General features: G+C 38.8%; 1 protein-coding gene across 1 annotated transcript in view; it reads right to left on the reverse strand.

The window, feature by feature from the left end:
* nalf1a (NALCN channel auxiliary factor 1a) overlaps positions 1-17,538 on the reverse strand; it is a 46,645-nt gene extending 29,107 nt beyond the window's left edge. Inside the window, exon 1 of the mRNA XM_023267212.3 lies at positions 16,353-17,538. Coding sequence (XP_023122980.1) covers positions 16,353-17,045 — 693 coding nt within the window. The 5' untranslated portion in view covers positions 17,046-17,538. The remainder of the gene's footprint in view (positions 1-16,352) is intronic.
* Between the last annotated feature and the right edge of the window lie 1,503 nt (positions 17,539-19,041).

The raw sequence follows: 19,041 nt of genomic DNA on the forward strand, positions 1-19,041 counted from the left end.
AAAAAGGTCACATGAAGGCAGAGGTACCTTACTAGGGAATAAAGGGAAAGTCACATAATCCCATTAGTGCAAAGTGGTGGAGAATTTAGATGTGATCATCTGAAGGTACGGCTCAGGATACCCAGTCATCACTTTTCATATCTGACACCACCAGCTGTGGACAACACAGCTGAGCGCCCCGTAAGCAAGGGCACACCCCCCACCCTGCACCAAAAACTCATTTTCTGCATTAGTTAAACACTATAATGCAATATAGCACAAAGCGGCTGGGATATGCATTCAGGCCTCTATCTGTCGCTGTAGAAATAATCCATTTAAATACCTATGCAGACAATAGGACCGTTAGACTAATTGATGCCATGTGCTTAAATGAATGGAGGTATTAGTCTAACCCTTAGGTGTTTCACAGGAAAAGAACATCCTGCTTGAAACATCTTCATTTTCTCACAATTATGAAGCCGAAATAATGAATGGTTTTACTATAATTAAATTTTTGGCTGTTCAATTATTGCTCAAACAGGAAGAACAGCTTGGCAACTAAATGCAATTCCTCTCCAGGGAGGATTTTTGAAAGAATGTGTCATTATGACACATCTGTCTGTTTTGTTTGGGACAGCAAATATAGGAAGCAGTAGTAATGTCAAAATTGTTAAAAATGCAGTATAATGAAAAGCCATGTCTGGAACTTTAACATGTTAAAGCTAGACAGAAAAACATGTAGGTGGCAAAACGACCCAACAGGCACCAGATTCAGATTGAAATGTTGCTAAATCCTGACTGGCGTACAGCTGTTCCCACTTTTATACATCTCAGAAAAGCACAGAGGAAAACTATCTCAGAAAAATTTTAAGCAAAACACTCTGAACTGTTCAATCTTTAGGAAGGTGATTAAAAATATCTATATTTTGGAGCCTCTGACAGTGTTCAACATATTCTGGTCCAAAGACAAAAACAATTTATTAATTTGTCAGGAGAATATAACTAACTTTAAAGGTCCTATATGATGTAAATCAATTATTATTTCTATTCTGTATCTATGTCTTGCGGTCGCTACAAACTTGGAGGTCTAAAACAAAAACTGAAAAGATATAAAGATGACAAAACAGCCTCCCAGTTTTACAAGCCAGTGAGAATGTGGCCTAAATCCTCCATATTAGCAAACAAACCGACACTGATCCAGTTTAAACTCATTTTCTGCTGGTTCCAGGTAATTTTTTCTAAATGAGCAGCTGCACCACAGTCCACCAGGTTTACCTGCATTTCAGAGTAGCACGTTGTAGCGGCTAATGTGACTAACAACTTTGATCGCTCACACATCAGAGGTCTTGTGGAAATTGTAAAGCTGAGCGACTTTCAGAGGTGAATGCAACTTTAAACCAATAGACAAGGACTAGAATCGCAGCGTTGTCTGACAAACTCACCACACAAAACTTAAAAACAAGGTGCTGGGAATTCAGCGATATTTCAAGGCAAAAGGGTCGCACAGAGAGAAAGTTAGAATTGTCAGAAAGTCCTGGTTTCACACTCATCTGCATCTCTTTCAACTAATGTGGGTAATTGTTTTGCTGCACAGAGAGAGTCTTCTTCCTGAAGGGGGCGGGGACAGTAGCAGCTCGGGTGCATTTACAGCTACAAACACGGAAACATCTTGTTTAGAACAGAACTGAAATGGGGATATTATAGACATGGTAGACAGAACAGATCTGTGTACTGTCGATGAAACTGAAATATATTTTCTGGGGACATAAGAAACTTATGTCAACTTCTTTAAAAAAAAAAAAAAAAAAAGGTAGAATATGGGACCATAAAGCTGCACTTTGTCTTTAAGAACACTTAACAACTACATACACTACTGTACAAAAGCTTGGGGTTGCTTAGAAATGTCCTTATTTTTGAAAGAAAGGCAGCTTTTTCCAATGAAGATAACATTAAATCAATCAGAAATACAGTGTAGACATTGTTAATGTGGTAAATGACTATTCCAGCTGGAAACAGCTGATTTTTAATGGAATATCTCCATAGAGGTACAGAGGAACATTTCCAGCAACCATCACTCCTGTGTTCTAATGCTACATTGTGTTAGCTAATGGTGTTGAAAGGCTAATTGATGATTAGAAAACCCTTGTGCAATTATGCTAGCACATGAATAGAAGTGTGAGTTTTCATGGAAAACATGAAATTGTCTGGGTGACCCCAAACCTTTGAACGGTTGTGTACCTACGGTGGAAGTTTACACACATAGGTCGACTACAGTGGAGCACATGGTGAAATGTCAGACTGACTTTATGAAAAGTTCACAAAGTCATCATCTTGCAAGTCATTTATTGACAAAAAGAAAAGTTTAATGCTCCCTTTTACAGGATTATGTCTATACTGTCTCAGTATCTTCATCAGCCAAATGGCTGCAAAATGGCAAACTGAGGGAAAACAGCCTGATTAAGCTGTTTTTGTAAATAAGCGTTGCAACCCAACTTTAGACTCCAACGCTGATGGGCTGTAGCATTAACAGTGATGAATGAGGAAAACAATACTAAATCAGGGCTTCAAATAAGTTTTTAATTATTTTACAGTAATATTTTTATCTTTAACCTTTTCCAAAAAAATTTTAAAAAAGCATTGCTGCTTTATCTTTACTACTTAATTCATTGTGTCGCTTAAAGGCGGCTTCTAGCTCCTTTTAAGGTGGAATGTTTTCTTGACGTTGTGAATCAATCAACACATTAAATGTCAATACAACTCTGACTGTTGTTGGATTTCCTGCTTGACATATGCTTTAGTCATAATTGGATCTTGTACCTCCTCAAAAAATTCAGGATGAATTTTGATCCAATTACCTGCAAATATTATGTCTTCTTACTCAGAAAAAAACCCAATTTGGTCTGTGTATTCATTGGTAGACTGAAGACAACAAACATCAGATTTTACAGTGATGCAACAGAATAAATTTTAAAACTTCATTGACAAATGCAAGAAAAACTACCTTTCTGACTCGAAACAAATAAGTTCTCAAATGAGGAAGAATATCGACAATCATTTAGGCTACAAGCAAGAAAGTAAAAATCCCTTTTGATATTTTCTGCACCCAGATAGTTTGATGAGTGTTATTGATTCCCCTTCACAGCTACAGTAAGTGTTTTTAAATGACCTTCTGGCTTTTTAAAACACCACCAGCTAATTAATTTTTAGAGAAACCGACGGCTACCTCTGTGACCTGAACGTATGCTAACACAGGAGCGCCGCAAACTGGGACTAGAGCCAGTGTAGCTAAAAACCTAATGGCTCATTAGATAACTGGCGTAGTAGTGAATCTGGGATGTACTGAGCGGTGCTACAGAGGTGCAGAAACAAGTCGCTTCCTAAATGGAACCACTCCAGTAATCAGAAACAATCCAGCTGTGATTGCTATTAGTCTTTGCCCTTGATTGACAACATTACTGTATATCAGAGGACTGCCTCAACGTGTCATCTATAATTGAGACGCCACAGAGGTTAAATGAAGCCTATTAATTGGGTAACCCACGTTAACCCCTTTCGCCTGCTGTGGTTTCCCTCCCTCCTCCAGCGCTGCCGTTATCTCCTGTGATCTGATCTGCTCCCCGGACGGCGCTTCACAGTTAAAACAATATGGTAGCGCCGCCGCCGTGCACTGCAGCAGCCCCCCTCCTCCTGCCTCATCAGCATTCTGCTCAGGGATCTGCCCATTCATAAAAGGGGCCGTCGTAGAGTGGGCCGGGCATCTCAAAGGGACAAAACCATCTCCAAGGTCAGCATTCGCAGCCGCCGCAGGAAGACACAATGGCGGAAATCACACGTGAGCACTCCGGTGCAACCTAGACGGGCGAACAATGCAATGCACTGCAACAGCCTGTCGTTCATTAATGCACTGGAGGCACTGTGAGACTGGAGACACACACACACACTGTCAGCTAATATGAATAATAAAAAAAAGGCTAACAAAGGCAGCAATTAAAAAAGCATGGCTGATCACAGGGTAGTCATGCAGATGAGATAAACCACATTAACACTGGAACATAAAGGAGAGATTTGGGGATGAGACAGTCTGTATCTATGTCTTGTTGTCAAGTAGGAGGTTCTGTGGGATGAGAGCGAATCAAAGCTGCAGCAGCATCCACTTCCACTCCATGAGCCCTCACAGTCACTGCTGGTTTGATGTATGCACACTAAATCACCGCAACACAAAGATACATCTGTAAAGCAGGCGCCAAATAAAAGCACCACACTGACACGGGGAGTGACGGATCTGCATAGCGACACTGGGCCTCCACTGAGGGAAGGATGATGATGTTAATACGACATGTTCAAAGAAAATTAATCATCTGTGACTTGTTTGATAGTCGACGCATTGTCTGGTTGCAGCATCTCAAATCAAAAGTGTTTACTGCTCATCTATTTTTAATATCTCTGTGGACTGAATACGTTTGGTTGGATAACACAAGACGTTAAAAGAGGTAACCTTGGTCAATGGAAAACTGTAGAGAGTATGTTTTACTAATTCATAGATAAAGTGAATGATTCTTAGAAAAAGAGAAAAAAAGCAGCAAAATCAATAGTTACTTTTATTTTTAGGACATCTTTGTGTCCTATTAAGCTCTTATTTTACTAAACAAAATTTGTGAGAAAAACTGGATTATTTGATCATTTCTACGAAAAGAAACAACCAATAAACTGTAAAATCAAACGATGGCTCAAATCAAACCAAAAGTGTGAGCACTGATAGACACTTTGTTATATGTTAATGTGTTTAATGTATACATTCATGTAACATTGATTGTTGTATTTATTGTTGTTTTTGTATGTGTCAGGGACCTGTTCTGCGAATTAGCTGTTAGCTATTGACCTATGAACATGGCATCAGTTATTGTAACAATGCTTCTTGTTCTGTCCCTATTAAATAAACGTATAAATAATATAATATAGATAAAATACTCTGTTACAGTACGTGTAATATTACATCTTTATATCCATGTATCAATATGTCGTTTTTTTTATTCATTACTCAGCCAAGGAACATAGTGGAGTTTTGTGATGATCACCGTACGTTTGTCCTTCTGTTTGTCTGTCTGTTCGCAACATTACTCAAAAACAGACTAATAGATTTGGATGAAATTTTCAGGGAAGGTCAGAAATGACACAAGGACCAAGTGATTAGATTTTGGCAGTGATGCAGCTTATAGTCTAGATCCACGGATTTGTTAAAGATTTCTGTATCATTGCGAGATAGCGGCACAGACAGCTGAGGTGAACTGCAGAGTTAAGTGCTTTAGTTTAGTCCTTTAACTTCCACAGTCATTTAATCCACTGTTGACATAATAAATATTGATATATAGCAGCTGCACGGCTTAAAGATTTAAACCTCTCACAGTGTAAATCAGTAAAATCTGACTCAGTAGACAGAAACATATCATGTCATGGTAAAATACAAATCAGTATTTCAGCTTATTGGTCCTTCTGAAACATGGTATGAAGCGGTTTCCGAATTTTTTTAGCAGAACTGTGATAACAGCTAGTCGGGAAATGATAACAAGCTCTTCACATAAATAAGCTGCAGTTCTGTGGGTGAACAGAAAATGTATGAAATAAAATGTTGAGCACTTGCTGTCTTCACCTTTAAAAAAGTAATGATGTGCTGATTTTCTTTGCAAGCTGAATATTCTTCAATTTCAGACTGTTGGATAAATGAAGTCATGTGGGAATGTTTCTTTGGGCTCTGGGAACCTGTGATGGACTTTTTTAAAAAATCATTTTCTGATATTTTTTATCTAATCAGTTAATTAATTGGATAACAAGTTGTGCTTTGAGCTAAATGCTAATGTGAGCAGGCTAAAGTTAAGCAGGGTTAATGTTTAGCTTAATTGGGAAGTTATTACTGGATAAATGTAACTTCTGACCAGATCACAGCGCTGAAGGAACAGTGAGGAGATCTCCGTGGATGTGTGTGCCAAATGTCACTGCAATCAGTGCAGCATTTGTTGAGATATTTCAGTCTATAAATGGCAGATTAATAGACAATGAAAATAATCATTACTTGCTGGTTTTGAAAGTGACTCAGCTCATTAGACACTGTGACCATTTTGATGAGATTTTGGTGAAGTGACAGATTTGTTCTCCCAAATGCACGAGCTTAAGCCTTTTCCCAAAGCCGAAGAGGAAACTGCATTACTTCACAGAGCTCCGTCTGTGTTTAGGTTCAGTTTCAGGGCCTCCATCTGAGAACCGATATCCTTGTTGTTACACATCATTTACTGCACTATTGCGTAGCTGTCCATATTGTAGGTAACAGATGAAGGCTGGAAATCCAACACTTCTTTATAAACTGCTCCCCCTCCTCTGAAACACACTCTTTGCTCCCAGGTCGGACAATCAAACAGGTCCAGATAGTAACATGATGTCTTCACTGAGCTCAGCCGCTGCCCTATTTCAGTCGGAGGAGCTGACCACTATCAAATGAAGGACGAGTGAACACGGAGCGCTCGGCGCAAATCAATAGGGATCAGCCTGTTGGTATCGCTGCCACCCGTCCCCCCGGCTCAAAAAGAGCTGAGATCAATGCAGATGTGTGCGGTTGACAAGGATCTAAAGAGGGAGGAAGCTGTGGACGCTGTCCTCCTTTTCACTCGCACACAACACCAGCTAAGATTAGACTTTCAATTGGACCTGAAGGGTGGGGGCAGGGTGTGTGTGAAGACTAACCAGGGAGTGTGTTTTGAAATTATTTTGCATCAAAGTAGTGATGTGGTCATGAAAGCAGATGAGGACGTAGCAGGATGTAGCAGTAGAACAATGTACAGAGGCTGCAGAGGGTCAAAAAGTAGAAGAGTTTTACAGTTTCACAGACTCTGATTACTTGACCAGGCAGGTGCAAGTTCTGACTTTCAAATTCACAAATGAGCTGCCAAGTCATTATTCATGATTAATGATTTTTTTTTTTGAGAAAAACTGCAGATATTCTGCCCCGTGCTCTGATCACGTCGAAGCATTTTCTACTTTCATAAATGAAGACAGGGTCAGTCAAGGTTTAGATGTTCGTACAAGTAAAACTATATATTTTACATAATTTGGGATAACTGTTACAATGTTTATTTAAAAAATACTGAAACTGAAATGTTCTCTATATTTCTGCCTAAGTTACTGCAGCAAGTTGATTCCTCACAATTTTCCACAATGTTTTGCTTTCTCAGTATTTGACTTTTGTAATTCTTGGCCATTGGACAGACTTTCTCTTTGGTTTATTTCTGTTGTAAAGCTGTTGGCAGATGGTATGAACTTGCTTTAATTCTTGAAAAATTTATTTCCTCTGTGGCAGCAAAGAACATTGCAGGAACCTTCAGAAAGTCCTGCAACGTAAAATGGTCCGACAAAACACTTCCAGAGCAGACTGACAGTGGAAGACTTAATATGCACACATGAAAAAAGACATCACTAGCAGAGCAGCTCAACAATTAAGGGTATAAACAACCCATCATGTAAAATACCAGAGACGTTCAAAAAGAAAATAAAACTGTCAAGTCTCCAAATTTAGGATCAACACTTTTTCTAACCTTATTTGACATATAAAATAAAAATAAATAAAATTTGATGAAATAACAAAAATTAATAAAAAAATGCAATAAAATTTTATAAAAAAATAAAAAAGTGAATTAAAATAAAATAAAATAAAATGAGAATGAATGAATGAATGAATGAATGAATGAATGAATGAATGAATGAATGAATGAATGAATGAATGAATGAATGAATGAAAATTTTGATCTGCTTAAACGCTCAAAAGTAAACAACATCTCTGTTGGAAAAACCCTGGCGAAAAGATCCGAAAGGGAAAAAATGGGTACAAAAACAAGCGCCCTCAGTTTCTCACACTGTTTTAGTTCAACATTAATTTGTGGTAAATTGGTGAATTTATTTTGCACCACTTATGCACAAGATTAACTAAAAAATGATGAATTATAACAAACTAACTGCTGTATGTAGCCTCTGGGTCTGAGACTCTTCAGGAAAATGCCAAAAAATCTTCAGTTAAAGCCCCTAAAAACTTCAAGTCTCTCTATATGACACTTAATATTGAATTTCAGAGCATTTCTTTAGATCTTTTCAACACTTTGCACTTGGAATATTGGATTCATCAGACCAGATCTGACTGACAGCAACCAAACAACTCAACATGTGTCATCAGATTCTGATCCAAAAGATGATAAATCCTGACTGGTGCATGAATTTATGTGACAAACTGAACCCAAGAAGAGCACAAACGCAGGAAGAAATTCAGAAATCTGCCACGTGAAACAACCAAACCAATCCAACTTCAGAAATAAATGTGTTTATGGAAAAACCCATCAACCACAGCAAGGAGCTGATTGAGAAAACAACATTAAAGGCTTTTAAATATGATTATTTTTTGTTGGCTTATTGAATGTTGCTGAGTTGGACAAACAAAACTGTTTTCTGGCAGTTTTTTAAAAAATACTGCGAAATTATTGAATAACAAAAAGAAGGACTTTGCTGTTTTCTATGGTAGGTTTGGTCCTGAAGATCTTCAATAAGTCATTATTTTCACTGTCCATTAATCCGTTCATTATTTCCTGGAATTACTGATGTACAAAACAGTAAAAAAAAATTTTTATCAGTGTTTTCCAAAGCCCCAAAACATCCAGATTACTGTAAAAAGAGAGGGAAAGAAAGAAGCTGCACAGAATTTTACCTTTTTTTTTCTTAAGTTAGTCAAACTGATTAATTAAATAGTTGACAACTAATCTATTCATGGTTGCAAATCCAGTCGTATCAGGAGCTTTGTTCAATGTGAGTCTTTATTATCATCTTTTATGATAATTAATTGAATGCTTTGGGTTTTGAACTGTCTGTCAAATAAGAACAAACAGTTTAAGGATGCCACAGTGATCATTTTTCATTGTTTCCTGACATTTTAAATCAAATAGTTGCTGCGTTGTTATGTAATATTAATCAAAAATGAAAATATTGATGCTACAGAACACTTGGAAGCTTTTTTTACATTATTTTTATAACATGGTCAGACCTGGTTATTGATGACTGAAAGCAACCAGCTCCTCCATTTAGTTCCCATTTGAGGCACTTTGAACTCAAAACAAGGAAAACTTTGTGCATACATACGCTCCATGTGAAGAGGTCTTAATAACACCTTTAACCCTCGTGTTGTCCTGTGGGTCAAATTGACCTATTTTAAAGTTTGAAAATGTGAAAAAAAATACATTTTCACAGTGAAAACTTTCACATTTCTACATTTTTTGGTGGACAAAAAAGAAATGTTAAAGAAAATGTTTAAGAACATTCAGAAAAAAATCCTGAAAAAAAAATTCTGAATGCTCTTAAAGAAAATATTAAAAGTTTTACTGATATATGTGTAATCACTTAGATATTTTTAGGATGTTTTTTGAAGATTTTTACTCATTTTTAAAAAATATTCACAAGAATTTTCTTGCCAAATTTGGGGGATTTTTTTGAAATCAAACTTTTAAGGGAATCTTTTAAAGAATTATTGGAATTTTCTTCCTGAAGTTTTGCGAATTTTCTGAAATTTGGGGAATTTTTTTGCTGAATTTTTGTTTTTTTCTCAGACAAGGAAAGGATATTTTTTGGTAAATGAAGACAACATTAGGGTTAAACTTCTAGTATCACAATGAGCGAGTTGTGCAGCCTGTGTGCTTTTTGTGCGTTGTTTCCTGTGGGTCTGACATTCACACTCGAGGTTAAAAGAAAAAAAAAAGAAACTGCTGGGAAACACTGCTGCTCTGGAGTCAGCATTAGCGGCGGTTTGGATGCTGGGAATCCGGCCCTGCTGTCAGGATGAGTGGTGGGCTTTCACCCAGTCAGATGATGGAGGATCCCATTGTGAGGAACAGCACACCGGCCGTGTCCGCCGTGTGATGTTTCACCTCAGGCTAGAGGAATCAAAGCACCACCTGCGGACCACCGGAGACACTCCTGCACAACAAACACGACTCTCCGTGTCAAGCATCCTCACTCAAAATGTCACAGATCGTCCTCCGACAAACACTGCCTCCGCTGCCACCAGACAAGCCGAGCGCGGCTCTGTTTGTTTCACGTTTTCACACTTTCCAGCTCGGTGTACGCTGTAATCTCAGCATATTTACACAGATTACATATACATCTGTCTGAGCCGCCTCACTAGTTGCACTCGCCTCGCGTCTCCTGAGGCAGGTAGCCATTAACTCAACGAGAGCTCCGCGTTAAGGTTTGAGTCACGCTGCTCTTTCCTGTAACGTACACGAGGCTGCAGCCAACCTATAATCAGGAAGGTGATAGAGAGGGGTCATTGTTAAAGAAATTAGCAGCTTGACTAAATGACTGTTTTCCCTCCAAATGCCAAGAGGCTGAACCCGGAGCACCGATCTGAATCATGTGCAGGCTGCAGTTCAGCACAGGAGAAAAAATGTCACATGAGGCCGGCTGGTAACTCCAGCTGCTGGCTTAGCTGTCTCTTTGTTTTACTTTGCAGCACATTCTAATTTTCTCCAGCACACGAAATGTCAAAAAAGCACAAGTTCAAGTTGCCAGAACCTGAAGCGACACTTGAAGATGTCTTGTTTGGCTCGAACTAAATCCTAACACCAAAAGGTATTCCATTTTATAGCATACATGAAAAAGAAAAGACACTTTTTCACCGTTTTTGCTTAAAAACAGCAAAAAAAATCAGTGTTTCCCACAGCAGAAAAATATTCAGTTTACTGTCATAGAGGAGGATAGAAAGAAGAAATTATTCACTTTTAAGAAGCTGCAATTATGGAATTTTGCTTCTTTTTTTAAACTTAAGCTACTAAAGCTGGTTCATATAGTGAACAGCTAATTAATTTATAGTTGCAGCTCTCTTGTGGTATCATGGTTAACACCTTCAGATGTCTGGTTTTGCTCGAACTAAAGCCTAAAACCAAAGGATATTCCATTTTAAAGTGTATGTGGCAAAGAAACGCAGAAAATATTCGACTTTTTTAAAAATATTTTTGCTTGAAAACAACTAAAAAGTTTTTTTTAAAAAAGTATGAGTTTCCCAAAGCCCAAAAATATTCAATTTAGTGTCATAGAGGAGGACAGAAAGAAGAAATTATTTACATTTAAGAAGCTACGACTAAAAAGAAGATGATCCAATGGCCTCATGATTGTTGTGTGTCACCCATGGGCGCCTTCAAGGAGTGAGACTATGGTTCGACTAAAGCCCAGACATTTGCTGATTTTTTTTTTCCTTATATTCCCTGTTTCTCTTCACTATATCTGTCTAATAACAAAAGAAAAGGCACAATATACCTCCCAAAAAATGTCAAAGTAGGTTTTAGCAGATCAGACGAATGGTTATATACAAGATCCTAAATGTGCAGTCTGGTTTTAAATCTTCAAACATCACAATCAACATAACCGACGTCACATTTTCAGTGTCAGCCCAAAGACTGAAGGCCTCCAAAGCGTGGGATACTTCAGGTTAGCGCCGAGCTAACATGTGGTTTGGATCGTGGACCGCCACAGAGAAAACTGTTAGATGCACCTCTAAAAAAAGCAAAAGTGGAGTCAGTTCATTAGCAGGAAGAGCTTTTTAATATGTTTTGTCCTTGGAGCTGCTACACACACTCATGAAGTCTTCAGCCTGCTACCTGAGAGTTTCCATTAAAGGAATGTGTGAGAAAATGCTTCGGCTACAGTCTGGATTTGCCTAAAATGGTCCTAATTAACTTTTTAGATTAATTGATCAAATAGTTATTAAATTAATCAGTAGAAAAACAGACATTAGTCACAGGCCTAGCAAACATAAAAAACCCTTTTACAGCTTCTTTGTTTATTCCAGGAGCGTGTGTGAGTGTTTATTTACAACCACGAATGCAGGAATTATCTAGTCTAAAAATGCTCAGGAAAGAGAATATAAAACAAGGGGAAGAATGCAAATACACACTAAATAGATTCAGTTTTTGTGTTTTCCTCCCTTAAATTTAGATTAGATTACATTAGATTCTGCTTTACTGTCATTGCGCAGAATACTACGACTATAAAATGCAGTTTAGCATCTAAGCAGACGTACAAAGGAGCAGTTAAAACGCAGCAGAACGTCTAAGTGGAAAAGCTTTAAGAGCAGAATGAATGTGATCAGATTTTTACAGTATGAGCAGTTTAAACTATATAAACTGTGCATGTAAGTATGCAACAAATACTAATATCCAAGATGTCTAAGTAATGCATGCTTTTATGTTTGTTTTCATTCGGTTATGTTGCAGTTAATGTCATGGAAGCATGAAAAATTTGTTAATCTTATGCATAAGAGACAGGTTTCAATGGATCAAAATGAATCTTTTTCAATATTTTACACTTAGATTTATAATAACAAAGTTGTCATGAGTAATGATCTTGTATACAAATCATATTGATATTCAAATACTACATGTTTCAAAAGAACATAGACATTGCTCCAAAGGGGGTTTACCCTTTAATGTACATACAGTATTAGTTTCCCAAACTAGACCTGACTTCTGTGGAATTGAGATGTCAATGATTAGTGGTCATTTAAGTAATTTAAATGATTAAAAATAGCAGCTGATGAGGCAGAAGACGAAGGATATGAATGTCAGAGAATGTCCTGTACATGAGCTGTAGCATACACTACCGTTCACCTAGAAATGTCCTTATTTTTGAAAGAAAAGCAGTTTTTTCAATGAAAATAACATTACATGAATCAGAAATACAGCGTAGACACTGATAATGTGGTAAATGATGATTCTAGCTGGATTTTTAATGGAATATCTACATCGGGGTACAGAGGAACATTTCCAGCAACCATCACTCCTGTGTTCTAATGCTACATTGTGTTAGCTAATGGTGTAGAAAGGCTAATAGATGACTAGAAAACCCTTGTGCAGTAATGTTAGCATGAATACAAATGTGAGTCTTCATGGAAAATGTGAAATTGCTCAAACTTTTGAACATTAGTGCGTGTCTGACTGTAGGTAGCTCCGTGTTTGTGTCAGGTTTAGCTAGCAGCAGACACCATGACAAAGACTTCTGTGATGCTTAATGACTTATGGTCAGAGCTCATGTCTCCGAGACTTCCTTTTCTGATGTACCAGAGCTGATTCTGTGGCCAAAAGTGAGTCAGCTGGCTGAGCAAGCGACCTACAAACAGAGGCCATAGGGCTAAATTCCAGCTCACCGCCTTTTGCTGCAGGTTCTTCCCCCAATTCTTCTCCCTACTTTCCTGTCTGATCATCTACTGACGTCTAATAAAGTCAACAAAAAGCCAAGAATAGAACTTTAAAAAAATATTCTGATGTCGTTGATGGAAACAGCAAAATGTTCCCAACCACTTATTTAATGGAAACTCTGAGGCAGCAGGCAGAAGACTTTAGGGCTTTATGAGGGTATTTAGCAACTACAAGTACAAAAGATATTAAAAGGTTTTCCTACTAATGGACAGACAAAATTTCCTGTATGTTTTCTCTTCATGTGTTGCTACATTAAAAACTCTGCAGAGTGCAAACCACCTGTTTGTTCTGTGGATTATTTGTAGACTGACTTTATGCCGCCACAGTTTAGAGCCAGGCTGCACATTCAGTCTCCTTTATGAAATCATTTGTCTGCTCCGGATACAACCGAAACAAATAGTTCATCAATCACTCTGCAGCTGTTCTGATAGTCATTTGGATTGTTGTTGTTTGTGAAGCCCGGTGAAGGGAGACAGGGAATGTGGGGAAAGAAAGCAATGGAACAACAGGCATACATTTAAAACTGTGGAATGTTTAAGAACTGCAAAAACTGTGAAAATAAAGGCAAATATCCATAAATAATTACATATTTACTTGATTTAAAGAGTAAAATGGTATATTTTTACTGTCACACACTGTAAAAACACAAATTTGTTAAAATACAGACTATTTATGTGGAAATAATGTACAGATTTGGCCTGTTTTTGGTAGTTTTTACAGTCAGCATGTTAATTAATACATTTTATAGGTGATTTTACTACTTTATCTGTAAATTGACAAAACTCACAACATTTAAAAAATAACAGTTTAAGGATTAAAAATATTAAATAACATTTTTAACAGTCACTTTTCAAATGTTGACATATATCAGCAAAATAATGGTGTTTTGGCAGATTTAAATTCAGCAAAAACAGAAAAAAATCGTGTCATTTTCTGGTCCAACGTGCAAAAGATTTGTACAAACACAGATTTTTTTTATGTCGATCTTGTCTGCAGTTTTTGATGTGATCTTTTCTTTTAGGATTATCATGTAAATGAATACTTTTTTCTGTAATTGTACTCACAGTTATAAACTTTTCCTATGAAGCAAAAACAGTAACAAAGTGCTGCTTTTCTGCGTCACATATGGTGTAAAATTAAATATATGTGGTTGTTTTGGAGTTTAATAAGACATCCGAAGGTGTCACCTCACTTTAACTTCACTTTTTACGTTCTGAAGGTGGTGCTGGAGGAAACCAGAATACACTGGAAAAATGCTTCTCTCAAAACAAGAAAAAAAACTTATTTCAAAGAACTTTTACCTTTAAATAAGTGGAAAAAATCTGCCAATAGAACAAGTGAAAAAATGGCTTGGTAAGATTTCTTGAAATAAGATATGATATTTAGAATACTGAGATCTTAAGATTAGCTGGGAAAACTTATTTTAAGCTATATTTTATCAGGATTGTCAAGCTTAGGTGTCTTAATATAAGCCAGACATGCTAAAAAATAGTTTTTCACTCAAAAATAGATTTTTGCTTTCATGTAACCTCCTAATTTGAGATGTATTAAACTTCTTTAAGACCATCTTCTACTTGAAATAGGATTACAAAGATTAATTGAACCATTTTGAGATATGTCTTCTCACAGTTAGCTGGAAATCCTAATACTTAGTCATGTTTTGACAGCACTTGGAGGTGTTGCATTTTAGGGTTAGCCAGCTATGCCCAAAAGCAGGTGTTTTTAACTCAAAAGTAGACATTTGCTTTTTAAACATTCATGTTTAGTACAAAATGCAAGATGGATTTTACTTATTTTAGGTTGTATAACAGTGACATGGCTCCAGATTTAAGACCACCTTGTCCTTGAAACAAGATTAGAAAGTGTGATTTAAGCATTTTAAGATATCCGTCCGCATACAGTTGTTTGAAAATACATTTGTTGCAAATATGACCATGGTTCTTACTCCCTCATTTATACATAACTCTACACCATGTAAATAAGTCTAGTATTGCAATCCACTATTTATTTTTGAATTTGCATGCAACCCGTTAGCAAACTTGACAATATGGACTAATTGGTGATTTTCCAATAAAATGCATTTACTTAAATCAAGTGAAGTTTCTTTCTTAAATCAAGATCGTGTAGCTTCTACAAATAACACTTCAGCTTTAGAAATGTATGAAAAGTAAAATGAACCTTGTTTCTTGTAAAATACAACTCAAAACAAGATCATTTCAAGACTGTTTGACTTAACAAGATATTTAACATGTGTTGTCTTAAAACAAGTCCCTCCATCTTGCTGAAATGTCACTTGTTAATTGAATTTATCTTAAATCAAGTGGAATGAGACATTTTGACTAAAAATAAGACAAATAGACTTGGTAAGATTTTGAGTTTTTGCAGTGTGTGCGCTCCTGCTGTAAATAAGTAAATAACTGATGATCGATTGGGGAAAACGGTTTGAATATTAGCAGCATTCAGATGACCTGGTGTGATTTAGTAAGACTCCCTCCCCTGGTTGGCTGAATGGAGGCCGGCGGGGATTGGTTGCTTCTGTGAATGGAGCCCCGGAGATGAGGCTCATTGAGCGGCTGCTGGGCTCGGAGCTGTCCGCCGTGCTACTCCGGTAAACACAGCTCCGGCAATAAAAAAAAAAAAAAAAAAGAAAAGAAAAAAAAGAAAGAGGAGGCCTGCGTGAGGCCTGGTAATGAGCAAACACATTAAGCAGGGAAACCACCTCTTGACTTTGATGAAACGCTCTCGATATGGAGTGGGGCGGCCATGATGAACACCTGGCGGCCTGCGACAGCAAACACTTCGGCTTTTTTTTTAGCCTTTTTTTTAACCCCCTCTCATGAGCTAAGACAGAACCAGAACACATCGGCACATCAGCACCCAACACAAAGAGGAGATGAATGAACATGAGCCCCGGAGTCTCCTTGAATCTGTCATCCGTCTCCATGGCGACAGAAGGAGGAGGAGGAGGAGGAGGAGGAGGAGGAGGAGGACCGAGGCTGGCATCTATCCGGGCCCAAATCAACAGATGGCCACCACATCACCCCCTCCACCGCCTCCCACCTCCCCCTTTAAAAAAAATAAAAAATTTCTGACATTTCCTACCTTGCACTGCTCCATGCACGTCCTCACCGAGTAGCCCGCCGGCTCGTATTTCTGAGTCAGGAGCTCAAAGTCCTCGTATTTCTCCTGGGCGTGCTGGTCGTAGCGCTGGTACGCCTGGACGCACAGGCTGCACCTGGTCGTGTCCCCGTCCCCCAGCACGTCCAGGCTGCAGTTCAAATTGTCCGGACTGGTGGACCCGTAGAACAAATCCAGCAGGGAGTAGGAGTTACAAAAGGAAAGGTACAAATCGCTCATATTTACAGCCCGCGTCCCCTCTCGGTCGGAAAGGCCCCTGCACAAATGGTCGGCGTCCGCGAAAGTGAAGCAGTCTTTAGACAAACTGTCCCGGTGGCAAGTTTCGAGGCGCCACAAATGTTTGGTAGAGTTTCCTATAAAAATAGCATCTGGGTTTCCTCTGAGGCTGCTGTGTGCTGAGTGGGTCTGGGGGGAGAGGAGGAGGTGGGAGGAGGAGGCGAACTTGTCCCGGGTCCGGGCCAGCTTGGCCTCGGCGCAGAACCACAGGTGATCAGAGAGGAGGATGGTGAGGAACAGGAGGGATGCCAAGGACAGTCGCCATCTCTGCGCCCTCTCGGAGTCGGTGAATGGCTTTTGGTTGTCTCGGGGGGGCTCTAGCCAGATTTGGAAGCCGTCGTCATCTTCTTGCTGCCAACACGTCCCAGCACCCCTGGTCATATTTCGGGAACCGGCCGACTCCACCGTGGGGGCTCCTCTGCCGCAACAGTCATTGACGTCGGGTCCGCTTCGCGCTGTCCCCCCCTCAGGTGTCGGCTGCTGGCTCGTCCGGGCTGCTCTCCGCTAACGGCGCTAATTCCCATGAAAACGGGCCGGCTGGGAAATCAGACGGGCCGCATCCTCCATGGCTGACCGGTGAAGCCGCTGTCCTCCCGCCCGCCCTGAGCTCCGCGCCGCGCCGCTCCTCTGCGCAGCCTCGACTCCGTTTTTAGAAACACTCACCGACGCGTTTACGTTTCCCCCGGCCTCGGTCGTGCAGGGACAAGGCTGCTGTCGTCTTCCAACATGGCGAAGCTGTGTGGCTTTGTGTCGGCGGTTTGGGCCTACAGCCGGGAAACAGACCTCTTGTCTTTTTCAAGCCCTCGCCGTCTTCATCTCGCTGCCGTCAAGTTGCCGCCATGTTCGCCAAGAGACGGTGTGTGTTTGCTGGAAGCCGCGTCACAGCGGCGGCGACGAGCGGAGAAGGTTCCGGTCGAAGCTTTCAAAATAAAGGTCGTAAACTGAATACACCGCCTCCCTCTGTGGGATTACTTTTCTGTCCTTTCAGTGGAGTTCTAATTCAATCAAATGCTGTTTTTTGTTTCCCAAAACAAACCGTTGTACTAGAAGAAAAAATTAAGATCAGTCTTTATTTATTCCAATGCAGGGAAATGTGTAACACTAGCAAGGAGGATTGTGCCAGAATGTAGGGAACATAAATAAATATACATAAAATAATAATAAACACATTCCTCCATATGTAGAAATCCCAGGCAATTGCATGGATTCTTCTCAACGTGGATCATAACAATATTGCAAAGTGTTATTCTATATGTAGAAAAACATTAAGATTCAAGATTCAAGGCCTTTATTTATTACAAACACAATTATACGTAGTATAATGTGCAGTGAAATGTATTGTGCAACTGTTCCAGGCTGAAACAATAAGATTAAGAATAATAAGAATAAGAATATTGCACAATTACAAATTACATTCTAGAGAGTGAAATTTGACAGTTTTTTGTGTGGCCAAATAGCAAATTGGAGGCAAAAGGCTTAAAAATAGGCTGCAAACTAGAAAGATTATGTGTACATAATATTCATTTTTGTTTTGCTCTCAGAGTATGAGAGTATTTGCACACTAAACAAACATTCATTTAAATAATGGCAACAGGTTAAATGAATTTAAATGAGGGTTTAACTTCTATGTACTTTACTTAATGCCGATTCTGATGATAAAATAATAATCCATCCAGAATGACAAATTAAAGGTTTAAGAAAGAACAGAAGGTCCCTTATGTGGGCTCTCACAATCTAACTTCACAATTTGTTTAAAAATCAATTTAGAATTTGATTTTCCTTTTTTTGTTTACATGAAATAGCTGCTCACATTGCAAATTTGCAAATACATCTAATGGGCTATAAACTCAAATCATTAAGGGGGATTAAGTTTAACGCATACTGAAGGAGAGCAAAATTTCCTATCATTCATGTAACAAGTCACAGATCTTATTTTATTTTGTAAGTAATCCAGTCCAACATCCGGTACGGTGCTACTTAATCTCGCGAGCCTGACGAAACTTCTCCGCCTCTGACGTTATGCGCGCGCACCACAGCCACCGCATCTGTCGCTCCAGAGGCGCGTCAAGTCAGAAACACAGAAATCCGCTCTCAGATGTTGGATTTCTGGCTTCAAACTTTAAGAGCTTCACAAAATAAACACATTTTTTAAGTCTCCAAGTTTGTGAGACAACAAATGAAGAAAAAAACAATCGCTTTTAATAACACCAAGCAGCTCTAATAGTGGACACTAAACGTGCTGAATGCCTCAGAAGACTTTGAAACAGATGTTTTATTTTGTAATTTGTCACCAGCAGATCTTTTATAGCGTTTATTGAGGCTAACCTGACAGTCAGGCAGGTTTGCTCACCTGGTTTCATCAAAAGAAAGGACACAA

This window comes from Amphiprion ocellaris, chromosome 24 (genome assembly GCF_022539595.1).
Source record: "Amphiprion ocellaris isolate individual 3 ecotype Okinawa chromosome 24, ASM2253959v1, whole genome shotgun sequence".
Lineage (NCBI taxonomy): Eukaryota > Metazoa > Chordata > Actinopteri > Pomacentridae > Amphiprion > Amphiprion ocellaris.